Source organism: Schistocerca cancellata, chromosome 8, assembly GCF_023864275.1.
Source record: "Schistocerca cancellata isolate TAMUIC-IGC-003103 chromosome 8, iqSchCanc2.1, whole genome shotgun sequence".
Taxonomy (NCBI): Eukaryota; Metazoa; Arthropoda; class Insecta; order Orthoptera; family Acrididae; genus Schistocerca; species Schistocerca cancellata.
Genome location: NC_064633.1, coordinates 365113634 through 365134866, shown reverse-complemented (window position 1 = coordinate 365134866; position 21233 = coordinate 365113634). Strand labels below are relative to the sequence as shown.

The following is a 21233-nucleotide window of genomic DNA, read 5'->3' as shown; positions in this document are numbered from 1 at the left end:
CACTTAGTCCCACATCTCCAATCGGTAGTTATCATCTCCTTTCCAACTTGTATTAGTCTTCCTATGTCTCTCAAAATTCTTACATTCCAGAATTCACTAAGGGTTTTCCTTTTTCAAGCCAAAGTTCACATCCTTATGATCCACCCAGTTATTTCTCCTTTTAGTTTCTGTGATTTAATTTTTTGGTGGTGTGAGTCATCAATCTAAGGCCCAGGATGTCCTGGTGGAGCTGTCACCTCATGGCCTAGAAACCTGCTAAGATTTTATTTCATGACATTGCCATTTAGATAACTTAGCTTCACCCTGACAACAAAACATTATCCATCCCTCTGCAGTAAGGCCAAAGTGCATCATTATTGTCCTGGTTGCCAAGGATCTTCCACTGCCACATTAGGGGAGTGTGCCTGCTACCACACAGTCACAGAAGGTGGAAAGGAAAGAGCAACAAGCAGGACATTGTTAGACATTGCTTGTCTGGATCTTTTGTGAAGCCCTGCCTGGATTGGGAGGCCCTGTCAATAGCCAGTATTTACCCAACCACATCACTGGACCACACAAAGCCCCTCATTCACATGGACAGTGTTTACACGGACAGTGTTTTGTTAGGGTGATGTCTCCTGAGTGGTCTTACTTAGTATCCTGCATGGAAATGTGCTTACATAAAGTGTTGTGTTATAAAGAGAGATTACTTGATTTTAAAACAGAAACAAAGTTCCTATTAATGCACAGAATGGTTTCACAAAAGGAAATGTAGTAGAAATGGACCAGTTTCTTAAACCTTGTTTTCAGAGCTGTAGATGATAGTGAATTAAATTATGGTTTGTTTTTGAACCTTTCCAAAGTTTTTGAGCATATCATGATTTACTACTTTTAAAACTATGAAATTATAATGTCCATGGTGTTCATATTTATCTAATAGGAAAGAAAGAGTGGAGAGCTGCCAGGAATGTAAAGTGTACTATTCTGATTGTGAAAAGTTTAAAGGGTGCTGACAAGTTCAATATTGGGTTCATTATTATTTTCAATAGCAAATACTGTTTTATTTGCAGACAATGACAGCTTCTTTATGAAAGGAATAAATTATCATGACCTGCAGCAGAAAACTGAAAAAAATAGTAGTAGTAACAAAAAAGTTATATAAAGATATCTGTCTAATTTTTAATGAACAGAAAATGTGAGGATCAATTTCAGCCTTATAAAAAATAAAACTAGAATCAATGTAAAGGTTACATTAGGCAACAGGCAGATCCAGCTAATTAATCATATAGAATTGTCAGGATTATGGGTGGATGAACATTGAAGGTGGGGAAAACACATAGAAAACTTTAAGGAACAGTTAAGCAAGTGCTATTGCATATTAATAATACTCTAAGATCGTTTGAAATACTGAAACAGTGCTAACTGTTTATTATGGCTGCATCCATAGTTTGCTTGGCTATTGTATGCTATGCTAGAAAACGGATGTTGGAACTTAAGAAGAATACTGTAAGATAAATTAAACATTTTGCTTACAAATAGTTGTTAGAGGTATTTCTTAAAAAGTTATCAATCATGGGCCTACCAGCTATATTTGTGCTTGTATCTGTTGTTTATATATATATATATATATATATATATATATATATATATATATATATATATAAACAAAGATGATGTGACTTACCAAACGAAAGTGCTGGCATGTCGATAGACACACAAACAAACACAAATATACGCACAAAATTCTAGCTTTCGCAACCAACGGTTGCCTTTAAATATGTCTGCTTGTTTCTGTATATGTGTGGATGGATATGTGTGTGTGTGCGAGTGTATACCCATCCTTTTTCCCCCTAAGGTAAGTCTTTCCGCTCCCTGGATTGGAATGACTCCTTACCCTCTCCTTTAAAATCCACATCCTTTCGTCTTTCCCTCTCCTCCCCTCTTTCCTGACGAAGCAACCGTTGGTTGCGAAAGCTAGAATTTTGTGTGTATATTTGTGTTTGTTTGTGTGTCTATCGACGTGCCAGCGCTTTCGTTTGGTAAGTCACATCATCTTTGTTTTTAGATATATTTTTCCCATGTGGAATGTTTCCCTCTATTATATATATATATATATATATATATATATATATATATATATATATTTTCCTCCGACCATAATGGGGATGAATGGTGATGATGAAGATGACACAACAACACCCACTCATCTCAAGGCAGGGAAAATCCCTGACCCCACCAGGAGTCGAACCCGGGACCCCGTGCTCAGGAAGCAAGAACGCTACCGTGAGACCATGAGCAGCGGATATATATATATTCGACTCAGTAGTCTCTGCCACTGCCCATTTAACTGAAAACTCGTCACTTGAGTCTGTCGTTGGGTAAAAGTAGACTTGACTCATGTAGAAAGGAGAGTGAATATGTGAGTTCACAAGTGTAACTCTCCTTTCTACATGGGTCAAGTCTACTTGTACCCAACAACATTCTCAAGTGATGAGTTTTCAGTTAAATGGACAGTGGCGGAGACTATCGAATCGAATCTCCGAGCACACAGATATGACAACTACGGGAATTATGTCACAGAACTTTCTAGAAAGTTTGAAGACAGTAAATGCAGCTCATTTCTGATCTCGACTGTGTATAGGTCTGACGCCTGTACTGGCACTACCACAGTCATTTACTTGTTTTTGTTCAAACAGTCAATTCAGTTGTAGAACACCCTGCTTAACTGGCAGTTTCTATTCCTGTAGCGCCACAGGAGAGTACCTCATTCGTTTGTGAACTATTTTACAAGCTTCCATCTAGAAGTGATATAATTGCATTTATATGTGTACTTACTAGTTTAATTCTTAAGTGTATTGTGTGTTTTTGTATTTGCTAGATACAGTTCTGCATTTTAATAACTGTTTCTTGTATAGTTCTGTTGCTTGTATTGGTAGCACCACAGTCATTTATTTGGCTTTGTTTATACAGCAGTAAGACATCCTAGTTAGCCTGCACCTTCCATTCCTGCAGCACCAGAGGGGGGTACATCATCTGTTTGTGAGTTAATTTATGAGCTTCCGACTAGAAGCGACTTATTTGCATTTACCTGCATGCTTAGTAGTTTGATACTTGAGTTTATCACACGTTTGTTTATCTGCTAGGCGTTGTGCGTTTTAATAACTGTCCAGGGTATAGTTCCGCCGTATTTATTATGAATAGGGACTGTGATTGCTGTGTCTTGGCACAAAATGAGTTGGTGACACTTTGCTCATAGTTTTAGGTGTTGCTGGTTTCAGTCATATAGCTTAATACTGTTGCCAATGGCGTCACTGTGGGGAGCCAGCTGTGTGGATACAAGGGTCATCCAGCTCATCCCAGGTGTCCCCCAATCAGTCCATTACTGTGACCAGCACAGTTATTACCTGCACTAAGTTGACCACTCAACCATGGTCGAGTGGTACATCATTCCAAGGCGTGGTAGGCATTGAACGACTTTCCAGAGGCCAATGAAAAGGCCTCTCCCATTCGTCTGGCAAATAGCTTTCAGGCGCTGTTTGTGACTGATAAAGATCCTGGGTCAAATGCAATCGCTTGTATTGTTTCAGAGTAAGCCTCTCAGCCTGCAAGATTCACGCATTTACATATGCTGGATTACTTAGTTGGTAACTACCGTGTTAGATGTGTAGTGAAGCCCCTTGGAACATGGCGCTAAAGGGGGAAAGATGTCTAGTGTGCACTCTGTGTGCATACTGGGAGAGTCCTCCCAGATATGAAATAGGTTCTTCCTGATGCCATGAAGAGTACAGGGTACAGTCAACAACAGTTGGTGGCTCATGTCGCTACTAGTAATGTGTGTTACTTTAGATTGGAACAGATTCCCCCTGGTTTCTGACGGCTATCTGAAATGGTAAAGCCTGCGACTTGCACTTGCAAGATGAAGACAGAACTCACCAACTGCAGCATCAACTATAGGACCAGTTGCTGACCTTTGTCAGAGCCGAATGGAGGGTTTGAATCAGATGCTCAATTGTTAATGCAACTGTGTAAGCCACATATCCCTCGACTTGTGCAATAGGGTGGTGGGGAATTGTGTTACACTTAATAGATCAAGGGTCACACAGGAGGCAGTTACAAATAAAATTGGTGATGGCATGTTTCTTGCTACTATCTTGTAGCAGTGAAACTGAAGTAGATAGTTCATGTGAATTAGTGTGGGTAGGTTACACTAGACAGTCAGAATAAATTTACAAGGGTTCGTTTTACAACTGTATGATACAGGTGATACAGTTTCTCAAAGATTGTAAGAAAACATGAAGATCCTTTAAAATACAGTTCTAGTTGTTGATGAGTCGATATATTGGCGAAAAAGATGTTCAACGTCAATGGTATGCACAAAATTTCGTCCGAAATTGTATTAAATATTTTCTCCGAAAATTATTTTGAGCACTTAATTCAGCAGACAACTCGATGTGTAAATGGTTGTGATAACATGCTAGATTTCTTAGCAACAAAAAATCCGAACATCACGACAGATGTAGGGACTAGTAACAATAGGTCGTTGTATACAGACTCAGCACTGTAACATCGAAAACCACTAAAAAGAAACATAAAATATATCTACTTAAAAAAGCAGACAGTTGTGCACTTGACACCTTCCTAAGAGACAGCCTCAGCCTCCACTCCTTCTTAACTAACTATATAAGAATAAACCAGATGTAGCTTGAATTCAGGGAAATAGCATTGACAACAATTGAGAGATTTATACTAAATAAAATAATAAGAGATGGAACTGATCCCCCAAGGTACACAAAATGGGTCACAATACTGTGGTAGAAGTAATAAAACGAGCATGTCAAACATAAAAATAATGTGAAATTACCAATATTGGCAAAGTTTTAGAAAAACACTGATGCACTTTATAATTTCCGTAATGATTATCTATCTCAAAATCTGGCAGAAAGTTCAAACAGATTCTGTTCATATGTAAAGTTCACCTGTGGCAAGAAAAAAATCAATACCTTCACTGTGTTACTAATGCACAGCCATAAAATCAAAGTTACTAAATGTGTTTACTCTGAATTCCTTCACCAAAGAAGATGAAGTGCAATAAACAGCATTCAGAAATGTAGCCTTAGAGTTAATCTACAACATGTAATGACATTATAAAAATACAACTGGTCTATGAATACTCGAGCATTTCCTTACAGATTAAAACTCGCTACATGATGCCAACACACAAAATTGGTGAGAGACATGTAGTATCTAACTGTTGACTATATGATCATTTGACATAAAACGGCTCACTACCACCCTCCAATTTTGGCTTTTGCATAGGGCTGTCCTTGGGGAAAGCAATATTCAGCCTCACAAAAGAAATTACAGATGAACTGTAAGCTTTCGATTGTGTAAGACATAACATACCAGTATTAATAAAAAAACTCACTATGGTATCAAAGCCCAACCACTTATTTATTTTTAATTGTTTATTACATATTCCATTAGTCAGAATTGTGATAAATCACAAGGATATTAAATGAGTCATGATTACATTACACAGATATAATATATGTCTATAAAATGACAAAACTCTACCATAAAATAATGAGTAAGATTGAAAGTTAAAGTCAAATCAAAGGTATAGCTCAAGTAACAAAACAATTACTGAAAAAGAAAATATATTACATTGTCTAACTTAAAAAGTTAACATGAGTTATAGCAAAACACATTCAAACAAAGTTTTAATAATATAAATACCAATGGCAATACAATTTACAAAAAAAAAAAAACATTGATTTATCTGCAGGTACTGAACAAGAGAGTAGAAGGAATTTCCCATTAAGTACTCTCTTAATTTATATTTAAAAGTAGGTAAGACATTAATGTGAACTGTAATATCTGAAGGAAGAAAACTATCATCAAACCTTTCAAACTAACATTTGACACCATTTCAGGCAGCAAATAACAAGTTTCAAGCTTTTGAAATAGGTATTAGCGATCAGAAAATAAATGAAACTTCATGTAGAAGATTTATAGACGTACGAATAGGTGATTATTTAAGTTAAAATGAACATATTGATCACCTGCTCACAAAACTAAGCTCAGCTTATCTTGCGCTAAGAGCTGTTTCGCCCTATGTTGACAGGGAAATAATAATGTTGTTGTATTTCACATATTTCCACGGTCTGAACTGATATATTACAATATCCTGTGCGAATTGTGCCAAAGTGGAAACTACATAAACAAGCTGTGAGGGTGATCTCTGGTGTTGCCAGCCGGACGCCCTGTAAGCAGCTATTCACGACTCTTGGGGCATTGACATTCACAAGTCAATGCATCTACTGGTCATTTTATATGTCTTGGTTAGAGAACATCACAGCTGTTTCGTAAATATTGCAACCAGTCACAAGCTCTTTTTTTAAATTATTTTATTTCACCGTTACTGGTTTTGGGCCTGAGCCCATCGTCAGACGATAGGGCTGACTTCTTTGCACGTTTTGCATTTTTGCCTTCATGAAAAGCCCTCCCTTACACATTGCAAGACAGAGTGTTGATTTTCCTTTACAATCGATGCTGATCAGTGAATTGAATTAAATACAAGTGTTTAGTTTATTTATTTATTTTGTTTATTTATTCATTTATTCCTTCAAATCCTACATCTATAGAATATATAAAAGGATATTGGACATGGTTAGTTATTTACAAGTTAAAATACAGTTTGTATTACAATCCTGAGGACTAGATATTGAAGTAATTTAGCAAAGATTCATAAATACAACAAGCATTACAGGCAACATACAAAGTAGAATATTCATAATGCATCTTCATTTTTGTTGTTTGGCTGTTATGTACTCTGTCAGACTGTAAAAGCAATGATCAATTAAATATGCCTTTAGTTCAGCCTTAAAACAACAGAGTTTACCTGCTGATTTAATATGGTTAGGTAGATTATTGTAAATCTTTATCCCAGTATGTAGTGTGCCTTTTTGGCACTATGATGTTCGCACCTGTTTCATATGAAGGTCAGATTTTTGCCTTGTATTGTGTGCATGTATATCTTCGTTTTTTAATAAGATATCTGGGTGTCTGTCAATATATTGTCTGATGAAAACTGATGTTTCGTAGATAAAAATGCAAGAAAGTGGAAGAACTGACAGTTTTTTGAATATGGGTCTGCATGATTTCATATTGTTTACCCCTTCAACAATTCTTAATATTCTCTTTTGCATCCTGAAAAGTTTAATATTTGTTGTTGCATTGCCCCAGAAGATTATGCCATATTTTAATGACAGAATGCACATAGGAATAGTATACATTTAACAGGCTGGCTTTGCTGCAACAAGTTTTTAAGATCCGTATCATGTAACAGGTTTTGCTTAGTTTTCTTTGCAAATATTCAGTGTGGACCTCCCATTTTGTGTTGTTCTGGACCCAGAGTCCCAGAAATTTTGTGCTGTCAACACTTTCAGGAACTCTGTCCCTAAGTTCTATTTGTATGTTTGGGCTGTGTCTTCCTTTTACATTGTAGAAGTTCAGTGCTACTGTCTTTTCTTTGTTTATAATTAGCTTGTTATAGCTGAATCACTGTTCTACACTGTTCATTGTTTGGATAGCAGAGTCTTTTAGTTTTTCTTTTGTTTTACTACTAATAAGGAAGCTTTTATCATCTGGAAATTGGAGGTAGTTTGGCAATACTTGTTGTACATGAGATCGTTGCCATAGAGGAGAAACAGAATGGGTCCTACTACTGATCCTTGAGGGACGCCATATTTCACATTTTCATGTCCTGAATAGTAGTAGCTGATTTTGTTATGGTCAGTATATTGCACTTCAACCACCTGTTTGCGACCAAAAAGGTATGTCCTGAGCCACTCATTGGATATACCTCTAATTCCTAATTGGTCAAGCTTCTGCAGTAGGGCATTATGGTCAATGAGGTCAAAAGCTTTAAATAAATCAAGATATATGCCTGTCACAAACTCACTTGCATCCAGTTTAGTATAGATTTCATTAAGAAATTCAAATATTGCACTTTCAGTTGAGTAGCCTTTCCTGAAGCCATGCTGTGAGGGAGAGAGAATTTTATTTTTATTTAGGAAATCAGGAGTTCATTGATCTGGATGAATCGTAAAAGAAAATCAAATCTGTGTCTTATAATGTGTAAAGGAGAGCTTTTCATGAAAACATAAATGAAGAATTTGTGAAGAAGTCAACGCTACTTTCTGACGATGAAATCAGCGCCGAAACTAGTAACGATACAATGAAATCATTTGAAAAAACGTGTGGCTGGTTGCAGTATCGCCTACAGTGCCATCTACTCGCTGACGATACTATTTGTGATCAACAACAAAAATCTTCTCCAAACTAACTGTAAGATCCTCAGTCATGATGGAAGGCAGAAGTAAAACCTTCACAAAGATTCACTAACTCTCGATATAGTACAAAGAGGAGTTATTCAGTGTGGAATAAGAATTTACAATAAGCTACCAATGAATGTGAAAAAGAACATTATCAGCCCTCATAAATTCAAGAGGACACTGAAACAGTTCCTCATAAACCATAGGTACTAGGTACCACTTAAATGAGTTTCCAGAACTATAAATTTTGTAAAACAATACTGTATTATAAATGATTTAATATAGTACGTTAATTTATATATATATATATATATATATATATACACTCTATCTGCAGGGTTCTCTTGAATCCTTGAATGTAATATTGTATACCTTCTAAGTATATTGTTGACAGGATTGTTTGTTGCTCTCCTCTTGTTGTTCAAGAAATATTGTATCATTTGACTTGTCCTACTTTACGGTACTACCTTTGTACACTACAGACTGTCAGTCAAACAATCGTACCATTGTTGATAGTGCATTGTATTATTACCTTTTACTATTTTTTTTTGTTCACTTATTCCGTTTCACATTAAACAATCAACTTATTTAAATCGTAGCCCAGGATTTCTGTTCAATTTACATAAATGGCAGAAATTTATCACTTTGTGGCGAAAATGTTAATGGATCAAAACAAGTCAGTTTCTATACTTTGACAGAACGATATGTTTATGTTTGTGTCGTACTTACAGTTCTTGTTTGTAGGTTATGTTCGTTTGTTTATTTCCATCCGCGCGAATATATTTGCGTATATAAGTAATTTTGCGTATAACAGTGGACGCCAGAATGAATATCGTCATGTTGGTATTAGACCAATGTAAACTTTTTTCAGTATTGTTGCCTGCGGCCTCAAGGAAAAATGTCGGCTTGACAACTTGCGATTTAAACTGCATGACAACTATTTATACACATCTGATTGAAATATTTTAAAAATCATGTCGTGCAATTATGCGGATGGACTGTCTCCTTATGAAAATAAAGGAAAACTTGGATTAGCGGAGGTAAAGATACTGAATAGTGTATTTTCAAGAGTACGTTTATTTTCACCGGTTGTGTAGAAAAAGCCGTTTGCTCAGTTTTACTTAATGCCATGGCATAATAGTCTTAGAATTGTAGGTAAATTATTAGATTTTGCATTTTACAATACGTTCCTTAAGAAATCAGTATTCTCATAAATGATTCGTCCAGTTTCCATATTTCTGTTTTGTGTATGTTGCATTCTAACACAGTTCACACACCCAGACGAGAAAAATATTTTAGATCATACCCATGTTCTGACTTGTGTCTGATACTGTTAATTAAGAATCGAGAATTTAAAAAGCTCCATTTAATTTTTTTTTTTAACACTGCATCATACAGTAGACATGACACAAGCTTGGCAAGTTCTTCTAGGTGATGTTTTAGGTCATTCAGTAACAGCAAGCACATGAGGAACAGGGAAATATTTTCTCATCTGTGCAAATAGTATGACAACAAACATCTTAGAATGTGCAAAACTTGTGTGGTAACATCATGTTCTGTTGTTTTTAGTTCATTGATCATCCTGAAGTACTATAACTCGAATATTTACTAGCTACATATGATCAGATTTTCTTCTCTGAGAAAGAATGCCAGTTTAATCCTTACATTGTATTTTAAGCTGAGTTCCACCTCACTGCTGGCCCTCTTTGTTTCTAAGTTCCCCATACAACTAACTGCTTAATGTTTTGGAATCTTCAGATTCCATAAAGTATTTAAAGTTCTGCATAGTGTAATGCAAAGTCAGAATGTATCTAATTTACAGAGTCTTCAGAAGTAAAATAGAATTTCATTTTGCTAATGTTAAAAACTGAAATAAATCTGATGAAGATAGTATTTGATTTCCTATGGATTTCTGTAAAATTTCCTTGTTTGATAATCTTTTAAATGTCATTCCTAAGCCATCACACTCAGTTTCTCCATGGCTAGTTGCAAGGAACGACCAGTTAGCACTGGCAGTAAAACTGTTTTGAAGAAAATGTAAGTTAGTAAAATTAAATTTGAATTTTTTGGCCTGTGCAACCATCACTAAAATAGTGGATTATTCGTTAAGATTTGAATGTGTTTCTGTGATGAATTCAGTCACAGTTTCTTGCCTTTATTGGACCATACAGGCATTTACTTATTAGTGTAATATTCCATTTATCGTTTTATGCGTATGAACCACTAGGAAATGGAATGAGTTAAAGAATATAAAAATGTTAATTACATAGAATGTAATATAATAATAATTGCATGTGGCTCGAGTTTTTCAACTGCACAGCACTTTGGCAACTTGTCTTCCTAACCTGCCCCAGCAGTCCTACCAGGCAAAGGGGAGATACAGTTTAATGTTAAGTCTGAACCTTAAGTTGTTCCTGGTGAATCTTTTCATCATTGAGATGTTAAAGGGAAACTGCAAAATTTCCGTGATTTGACTGGGATTTTGTGACCTCCAGGTGTGCTCTTTGGTGCTATATCACCAGGCCTAATAAATCAAACATGTGATAAGAGAAAATAAAATTAATGTACAAAAACAGCTACAAGCAAAATGAAACCACGAAATTGGATGCTGGTAACCTCGGCATTGAGTGCCCGTAAGCCCCAAAGCACACATCCTCATGAACGCACGAAACCACAAAATTAGAGTAAACCAAAAGCAAAGAAAAAATACATCATACATGGAATAACACATGCTGTATAATACATAAAAATCAAGCAATAAAAATAACCACTAAAAGGTCTGTACATATCTTTAAAAAGTCCTTCATCATACATTTATTAAGTAAATGCATTTTTTATTTTATTTTTAAATAATGAAGTGTTTCTGCATAAGCCATTGACATTATTTGTTATTGAATTAAATATTTAAAACTGTGCCCCTTTCTGTTCCTGAATTATATTTTTGAAGTTACAATGGAGGTCTCTCGTGTATTTTTGTAAGTTTCACAGGACTGTCAACCACGAAATCCACAATGAGTAAATATATTGGGGGGTGTAGCAAGCACCACAAAGAAATTCAACTAATCCTTCACCTGCAGTATAGTTTTAGATGAATTATGAATGGATGTACACTTCAGGAATCCGATGGTATCATAGGGCTCCCTCCTGGATAACATATCTCGTGTTCTCGAACATATCTGTTCATGCTCTGGCGAGTCATTCCTTGTATGTAGTGACTCATTGAGCATCTTACAAGCTATCAACTAGTGCTACCCTTGCCATCCTTTGATAGCAACCATCCAGAAGTTTGTCTATGCCCTGGAACAATCCGGTTGTTCACTGGTGTTTGTCTGGACCCCAGGACATCTCGGAATCACAGGCGATGACCTTGCTGATGTGCTGGCCAAACACACTACATGGAAACCACTTCTGGAGATTGGCATCAAGGTTTTTTGGCTTTGGCATACGGAGTGACGTAACTTCGGTATGCACGACAAATGCGTGCCATGAAGGAGACTGTGAATGTGCGCAAGTCCTCCATGCAGGCCTCTTGCAGGGACTCTGTGGTTCTATGCTGGCTCCACATCAGCCACACGTGGGTGACTCACAGCTATCTCATGCATCGTGAAGACCTACCTCAGTGTCAGTGCGACGGCCGGTTGACGGTGAGCCACATTCTGTTGCACTGTCCTGCTTTGGCTGCCTTGCGACGTAATCTTCGATTACGGGACTTGTTGCCATTCATTTTAGCTGACAATGGCTCGTCGGCTGATTTAGTTGTATGTTTTGTACATGAGGGAGGTTTTATCATTCCATCTAAGTTTTGGCACATGTCCTTTGTCACTCTGTATTCTCTACCCTAATGCTTTTAGACTGGAGGTTTTAATGTGTTGCAGAGTGGCTGGCTTATGCTTTTTTTTTTCTCGTGAGCAGCCAGCCATGGTCATTTGCTCTCTTGTTTTAATTTCTTCCACCTGTTTCTTGCATATCTCTGTGTTTTCTTGTCCTATTTTGTCCATTGTAGTGTTTGTTGTCTTTCTGTCGTTCTTGTGGTTTTTCTTTTCTCCCATTTTTGTGCACTAAGTTTCATTTGTTTTATTCTTTCCCTTGTGGAATTGTTGTATAGGAACAAGGGAATGATGACCAAGCAGTTTGGTCATCCCCCCCCCCCCCCCCCCTTTAAACCAACCAACCATCGTAGCAAAAGCATAATTTTCAGTCAAGTCCATTGATACTCTAATGATGTTAATATCAGATGATTTTTTTTTTAAGTGTCTTATGATATTTTGATTGAGAGTTAGGTAAGAAGGTGCAACAAGTTTTTCCAATTTAGATGAAAGATCCTCAATAAAGGTATCATTGTTTGCAGTAATGTGATAATTAATGTTCTCTCAGTTGGAGACTGCCGATAAAAATCAAAGGTTTCATCGTCATCACAATTTAAAAAAAAAAAAATTCTAGGCAGCATATCATCATTTCTTTTGAAGGTATTCATTACAGCACTGTAGCATACTTGCAGAGGTTGGATTTTCACATTCTATCAAGCACTACAGAGTGTATCACTGTGCTGCTCAAAAGCTGTAATCATTTTCAAGCTGGTGTACTTTTTTAGTAAACTTGATGAAGAATAGTGGCATTTGGGGACTCCATTGTGATGCATTCTATCTTTTGTGTAACTGTTGAAGAAATCTCCAAACTGATTCAGTACTTTTAAGAGAGAGGAGACTGTTTTCTGATGTATCCTAAAAAGGCATATTCGTTCTACCTATGACAATAAATATTTCATCATGTGCGGACCCACACCCACCGGCTATGCTCTCCACAAACCTCCCTTTCTCAGTACTGCTGAAGTGCAGACCATACAAGTGAGTCCTGTCTCCCAATAGGCCCCACCTGCACCAGTGCTGTGTGTGCTCATTCAGGATTCATCAGCACCATATCCAGTTCTCGATTGACTTGCTGTACAGCACTGTCAAGACGAAGCTGATCATTTCAACAAAACAGCTCAACTGTGCTCACATTGATTCTCCCAGTTAAGATAGCTATCTTACGCAGGTCACGCCCTGTCCGTATCCAATCAGTTTTCTGCCCCACCCACTATCACTACTTGATCATCTTTCATGAAATCTTTTTACAAAGACTGTAAACCTACAAACATCTGATTCATCCCAACACTTTTGGTTGGAAATGCAGGTGACTTAATGACTTAATAGAGGGCCTACAGCTCTACCATGACTTCTCCCGAGCAGCAGTTATCTCTTCTTCCTAATGGAAGTGTTATTCCTAGGCTTCCTACTAACGGGCAGTGTGTGCTGCACATTTCCTCTCCTCTCAACTCTGGGAGCTGGGAACTGTTACTGGTTAGACCCAACAAAACTGTCTGACCACATCCTCCTTGTGCTAGCCTTCAGACCAACTGTCAGTTCCCAACCATCCCACTTACCACTGCCTTCCTTCATCCTTGCTGGCTTTCTCCAAACTTCATCCAAATGTGCCTGCATGGCATAGATCTTTCATTCCTGCTCCTCTATTAACTTATTCCTGCTCCATATTTTGTAGTTTTAAGAGAGGGTCTCAGTGACTTCCACAGCCCCAGAGCGCCCCTCCCGCCCAATGGAACCTCTGTGCTACAGCTCCCACAATGCATCCCATTATTCACTTTCCTAATGGTGCAGGCATGTATTGAGAAGATATCATTATCACATACTAAAACACATGATTTGAAATGAGGTGGACCCATTGTGGAAAAACCTGATATAGTTGTATACTCATTTTTAAAATTTGTATAGACTGTGTCAAATTAACCATTTTCTTTTGCACTGCTTTTTCCCTGAGATTTCAACATCCTTTATGCCTGGAAAAACGCTAGAGTGTTCATTACTTTGGTAGAAATTTATACACATCAGCTACTTCAGGTTTCAATTTCTTCTCTCTTCCCTTGGTTGGTTTTGCTAAGAATTTCTTTTCTTTAAAAATATTCTTTGCTTGCCATACTGAGTATTCAGAAATTATGAAAGTAATTTGAATCTTTTGCTGAGACCAATTTAGTGCTATGGGGACAATCAGCAGCTGAATTTGTTTCTTCTTTGTATGGTCTAAATTGTTTCTCGTATGTGTGGGTGGGTGGGGACACACAGCCGGCCGTGGTGGCCAAGCGGTTCTAGGCACTTCAGTCTGGAACCGCGCGACCGCTACGGTCGCAGGTTCAAATTCTGCCTCGGGCATGGATGTGTGTGATGTCCTTAGGTTAGTTAGGTTTAAGTAGTTCTAAGTTCTAGGGGACTGATGACCTCAGATGTTGAGTCCCATAGTGCTCAGAGCCATTTGGACCATTTTGGGGACACACACTAAACCCTAATATCTTCCATTTGTAAAATCAATAACTAAAGCCACATGCTCTTTGCAGTGATATACAACACAAAATTAACAACTGGTGTAGGTATTACAACTAAAAAGTGTAATTTTTGAGATTCAGGATTAGAGCCCCCTTGGCACAACTTAAAAGAAGGTAAGTTTTTTGTGCATTCAACCACATATTTACAAAGAGAAAGAAAGTTTACCAAGAACCTGCTTCACAACATAAAATTTTATAGAGCATTTCACAGTTTTATATTTCATTTAACAAACAAGCTCTCCACAAAAGAGATGAATTCCTCATCCATTAAAATACCAGTCTTTTGGTCTGTTTTTCAACTTCAAGGAACAGGATGTAGAGTCTGCACAGAATAAAGTCTCCAGCAAGGCAAGGCATGTGAGGGGAGAGGGGTAGTGGTGGGCGTTATGGGCACATACTGTAAGGAAAATACAGAACGCTGAAGGGAAATGCCTTTCTAAACTGAAGCCTGCACTCACGCTTTTTGCATAGCACCAACCCCCCCCCCCCCTCCCCGCACCCACACTTGCATGGTGACCATTCAAAAAGATCTGCCACTTCTGCATTGGTTAGTATCTAAAAAAGAATTCTGCTAAAAATGCAACAAACACAGCTATTTATTTTTGCTTGGCTTGTTAACCACTTGTAACATTTTACAGAGAACTACCATGAGTGGTGAATTTTGAGTAAAACCTACACACTTACGTTGTCGCCACGTTACTATTTGCTTCTTCTGCCAAAACGCAGCAGATTTTACATAATGTCACTTCACTAACATGTCGTACAGACATTATTATGAGAGATTTCTGAAACAATGGTTTATTGAGTGAGGAACTGAGGAAAAGTAAGGTCAGTAGCTTATGAAAAAGCACATCCTCTGTACAAAAATAAACATGGTATGTCTTCACTTATGTTGTTCCAAAATCCATAGCATTTCTTGTTTCACCAGCTAATGATGGTCCTTAAAAATTAAATTCTTTCACTGAAAAAGTCTGTATTTAGTGGAATAACATGGAAGATAATGAAGCTTTGCATAATAACCGTTTAGTAAAATACTCTCCTCTTTCAGTATGAGGAGAGGCGGTACTGTCGAAAGTAAAGTCATGAGGATGGTTTGTGAGTCATGCTTCAGTAGCTCATTCGGTAGAGCCCTTGCCTGCGAAAGGCAAAGGTCCCGAGTTTGAGTCTCAGTCTGGCACGCGGTTTTAATCTACCAGGAAGTTATTCTCCTATTTGCGTGGTATTAGTTGACAAAATCTCATTATATCTCAAACCATTTATAAAATATGAGAAATGTTGTAAATATTTCACTCTGGCTACATCGCTGGTGCACACAATCGCCATTGAGTGTGCTACATCAGATCAGTTTTCTTGAGCTTGGTGACAGATAGAGACCTCCACCCAAGCCTAAAGAAAAATTCAATATGTTAGCTAAGTTCCATATGCAGAAGCATATTGCACTCTTTCTTGCTACATTTTCCCTTTTTTTGAAATATATTCACACTCATCACGTACCATTTCACATAATATTTCTTTCATACCAAACTCTTGATTGATTTGTTATTATGTCGCACATTTGTTCTCTTTTTGCATAACATTTTGTAACATAAACATCTCATAGTAGCAACATTATGTTGAACTGAAATCTGTTTTCTGAAAATTATGTGATGACCAACATTAAAGTGTCTGCAGATTGAAAACTCTGTATTTAACTGCCTTATTTAACCAGTGACATCCACATTTTTCTCCAGTAAGAGCAAGGAGCACAGGACACAATTTGCTGTTGTGTCTTGTTTCCATTTCTTTGAATCTCTATTCTTCTTTTTCTTTTTTACATACAAAAGAGAAAATATCCAGGACAAGGAGAGAAGTAATTGTTTAGACAAGTTGAGTCATTATTGAAACCGTTATGGGAGGCCGAGAACAGGTCTGAACTGACAAAGAGAGATACAGCAAATACATGGTAAGTGATTTTAACAACAGATATTGGCTATTACTTATCTTTTTATGTGTTTCATTTTTGCAGAAGTTTGATAGCAAGGATGAAGTCACAGAAAAAGTAAGCAAACTTGCTACTTGGATCCAAGAAGCCAAACATGTTGTTGTCCATACTGGTGCAGGAATAAGTACAGCAGCAGGAATTCCAGATTTCAGGTGTGTAGACTGAAAAGTGTGTAAGATTGCATCTGGTCAGAAGACTAGTTACTACATATTCAGTTTTAGTATATTTCCAATAAAATTTTACACTAGTTACCATAGATCTTCTCTTTCTGTAAGACCCCATTGGGTACCCTTATTAAGTGATTGCAAGTTGATGACAGAAATTATGAGCAGTTGGAGTAGAATTTTCATATGTCTAAGTAAATAATCTACTGCCACCTTTCATATTCTTTTCTCCATCAGCAAAACGTTTGACACTAATTTATAGTTGCCATTCATGGTTTTCTTTTTGAAATTTCTGTATCTTTGGCTACTGTTCAGTATTCTAGTTGAATATTCTTAGTTTCTTCACCGTACATATGGCCTTCTCAAACAATTAGTGACCTTGTTATTTCCATCAAAATTCTGGAATGAACTGACTTTTAAAAGTGTAGCCACTTGTTTAGAATTGATTATTCTAAAAAGTAACATGAACACAAATTATGGAATAAAATATTAATATGACTTGCAAATGCGGTGGGGTGAGTTTCATGCCTCAGTGATACAAATAGCCATATCATATGTGCTGCCACATTGGAGGGTATGTGTGGAGAGACAAGACTAACATATGGCTCCTGAAGAGGGGAGCAGGCTTTTCAGTCACTTTAGGGCAACAGTCTGGCACTGTAACAGTATCCAATGTAGTGGGGTCAAGATGGCCTGGGTGTTTAATAATCTTACTTCAGGTCACAATGACAATATAGGATGGTTGGTGGAGCAGCAGTTATATGGTGCCGGGTGGACAGCCATTGTAAAGTCATAGAAACACTGAGAAAACAGTGGTATTTTTATTATAATCATGATCGGTAAAGCAGTTGGACAACAAGAGGGAATGGACAATGTAGACAGCGTGGCAGAATAACAAAGGCCAAACAAGTGCTAGCTGCTGCTGTCAGTTTCCATGACCTCAGGCAGTTTTTCATAGTTGCCAGACAATTATGCTAGATCCCTCCCCCCTGAAATTGAAGCATAGGGCTGAAAGCTCCCTGGATGATGCTTTGGAAAGTGAGCTTGTGGCACTGTTGATGTCATAGTATGTAAGCCGATGGAATGAACCGGGGAGGGGGGGGGTTGACAAAACATACTGGGGTGAGGCAACAGTGTCTGATGTTGCAGAGGCTGCATTGAGACCTCCAAATCAATAGCTGAGTCCATAGGAACTATCGTGGGTATTCTGTATTCTGGAGTGAAAGTTATACCTATGCATATGCGGGGACTGGTAAAGGTAGGCTTTCGAGGTCTAATTGAGTCGCTGAAAGCGGGGCATTCGGAAGGTGTGGATGGATTGGTGGGTCTCTCCAAACCCCTTTGTGTGTCAACAATCCTAACAAGGGAACCTCCCCATCGCACCCTTCTCAGATTTAGTTATAAGTTGGCACAGTGGATAGGCCTTGGAAAAACTGAATGCAGATGAATCGAGAAAACAGGAAGAAGTTGTGTGGAACTATGAAAAAATAAGCAAAATATACAAACTGAGTAGTCCATGTGCAAGATAGGCAACATCAAGGATAGTGTGAGCTCAAGAGCGCCATGGTCCCGTGGTTAGCGTGAGCAGCTGCAGGACGAGAGGTCAGTGGTTCAAGTCTTCCCTCGAGTTAAAAGTTTAATTTCTTATTTTCGCAAAGTTATGATCTGTCCGTTCGTTCATTGATGTCTCTGTTCACTGTAATAAGTTTAGTGTCTGTGTTTTGCGACCACACCGCAAAACCGTGCGATTAGTAGACGAAAGGACGTGCCACTCCAATGAGAACCGAAAACATTTGATCGCGAGGTCATAGGTCAACCGATTCCTCCACAGGAAAACACGTCTGATATATTCTATACGACACTGGTGACGGCATGTGCATCACATGACAGGAATATGTTGTCGACCCACCTAACTTGTACACTTGGTGAATGGGTAAAAAGATTCTTCTACCTTGCCCGATTTAGGTTTTCTTGTGGATGTGATAATCACTCCCAAAAAAGTGATGGAAACATAAGAGTTTGTCACATAAACTGAAAATAAGAAATTAAACTTTTCATTGGAGGGAGGACTTAACCAAGGACCTCTCATTCCGCAGCTGCTCACGCTAACCACGGGACCACGGCGCTCTTGAGCTCGCAATCTCCTTGATGTTGCCACCCATGGGGCACATACCTGTACTGTGTGATGTCCCATAAGATAGGGTGCCTACACATTTCTGCAACAATTTGAGCAGCCATCCATGGCTTGTAGCCATTTCACATCTACTTGGAAACATGAGATTTCCTGCTCGTTAAAAGTCATGTCTGGTCCTGCTGGTAGGCAAGACGGTGCACTCACATTTGCATATTTAATAATATGATTGTAGGAGCTGCCAAAAAATGCCCAGTGCTGTCCACTCTGGAAGAAGGGAGCATGGTTCAAATAATGCTAACAGTGATTTGAGGCCATAATGACCATTAACTTATTCCCAAAGAGGTAAACATGGAACTTCTTATCTGCAAAGATGATTGCTAAAGCATCCTTTTCTACCTGCTAGGAGTACTTTTGAATGGATTTCAGCATTTTGACACACAAGCAATTGATAGCTCAATACTGTCATCGTTCCTTTGTGCCAGCACTGCACCAATGCGACATGGAGAGGCACCTGCAGCCAAAATCAATGGACCTTAGGGGGGAAAAGGGTTTGAGGCAGGACGCTGAACGTAGTATTTGCTTCAGGTGTGTGAACAAGTGCTCATAGGTAGCCATCCTCCTGTACTGAATGCCTTTCTTCCATAGTTAAACAATGGAAAATCCAGGCTGGAATGTCCATCCATATCAAACCTACTAACCACCAGCAATACCTCCACTTCAACAGCTACCACCCATTCCATACCAAGAAGTCCCTTCCGTACAGCCAGCCACCCGTGGTCTTCGCATCTGCAGTGATGAGCAGTCCCTCTCAAAATATACCGAGGGTCTCACTGAAGCCTTCACTGACCATAATTATCCTCCCATCCTTGTACAAAAACAAATCTCCCGTGCCTTATCTTTCCAGTCTCCCACCACCTGCCAAAGTCCCACAGTCCGGCCACAGAGGAGCATTCCCATCGTAACTCAGTACCATCCAGGACTGGAGCAACTGAAATACATTCTCCGCCAGGGTTTTGATTACCTCTCGTCGTGCCCTGAAATGAGAAATGTCCTGCCCACTATCCTTCCCACCCCTTCTACAGTGGTATTCCATCGTCCACCGAACCTACACAATATACTCATCCATCCACACAACCCCTGTTCCCAAACCCTTACCTCATGGCTCATACCCCTGTAATAGACCTAGATGCAAGACCTGTCCCATACATCCTCGTACCACCACCTACTCCAGTGTGAACATCATCTATCCCATCAAAGGCAGGGCTACCTTTGAAACCAGTCATGTGATTTACAAGCTAAGCTGCAACCACTGTGCTTCATTCTTTGTAGGCATGACAACCAACAAGCTGTCTGTCCGCATGAATGGCCACTGACAGACTGTGGCCAAAATACGAGTGGACCACCCTGTTGCTGAACATGCTGCCAAACATGATATCCCTCATCTTAGTGACTGCTTAACAGCCTGTGCCATATTGGATCCTTCCCACCAACACCAGCTTTTCTGAATTGCGCAGGTGGGAACTTTCCCTGCGATACATCCTACGTTCCCGTAACCCTCCTGGCCTCAACCTTCATTAGTCACTGTCCTCACCCACCCAGCCCCCTCCCTGTTCCCATTCCAGCACTACATGGCCGTCACTTCGCCATACCCAGTCTTTTAATTTCTTTTTATTTCTCTCCTTTCCGCTACTTACCCCCTCCCCCCTCCGCACCGTCTCTCCTGCCCTTCGTCTAAACTGCAACACTTCACTGTTTGCCACTCCCACCATACTATCCCTCCCCCTCCCCACCCCAGCCTCCTCCTTACCACCACCCAGTTGCCACTCCCATCATGCACTGGTGCTGCTGCTCGCAGTGTGGTTTCAGTTCTCTGAGGCTGTAGATGTGTGTGCAAGTTGCATTTGCGTGCGCGCGTGTGCGTGTGCGTGTGCGTGTGTGTGTGTGTGTGTGTGTGTGTGTGTGTCTACTGCTGACAAAGGCCTTAACGGCCAAAAGCTATAATTGTGTGAATCTTTTTGTTGTGCCTATTGTGACTCAGCATCTCCACTATATGGTGAGTAGCAACATTTCTTCCATAATTGGTTTAGTGAATACATAATTTGGGCCACTTGCGGGATGGACATGGTTAACTGTTTTTGGTATCTCTGGAAGATTGCTTGAGCAGAAGGAAACCCAAAAGGCAAGTGCTTGAGTTTACATATGCCGACGGGTATGTTAATACCCATAATGCCTTCTGACTTCTCATTCAGAGGGATCTAGATATGTA

General features: G+C 38.9%; 1 protein-coding gene across 2 annotated transcripts in view; it reads left to right on the top strand.

Moving 5' to 3' along the window:
- The first annotated feature begins 8849 nt into the window (after window positions 1–8849).
- Window positions 8850–21233, top strand: part of LOC126094801 (NAD-dependent protein deacetylase Sirt6) — an 82571-nt gene continuing 70187 nt past the window's right edge. The window contains exons 1-2 of one of the 2 annotated variants that reach the window (XM_049909369.1): window positions 8850–8991; window positions 16694–16821. Coding sequence is in view for 1 of the 2 variants with exons in the window: in XM_049909367.1 (XP_049765324.1) it covers window positions 9290–9355; window positions 16694–16821 (194 nt within the window). In the remaining variant the exon portion in view is untranslated. Of the gene's footprint in view, window positions 8992–9029; window positions 9356–16693; window positions 16822–21233 lie in introns of those variants that run through there. The other variant, XM_049909367.1, reaches the window with a different exon arrangement.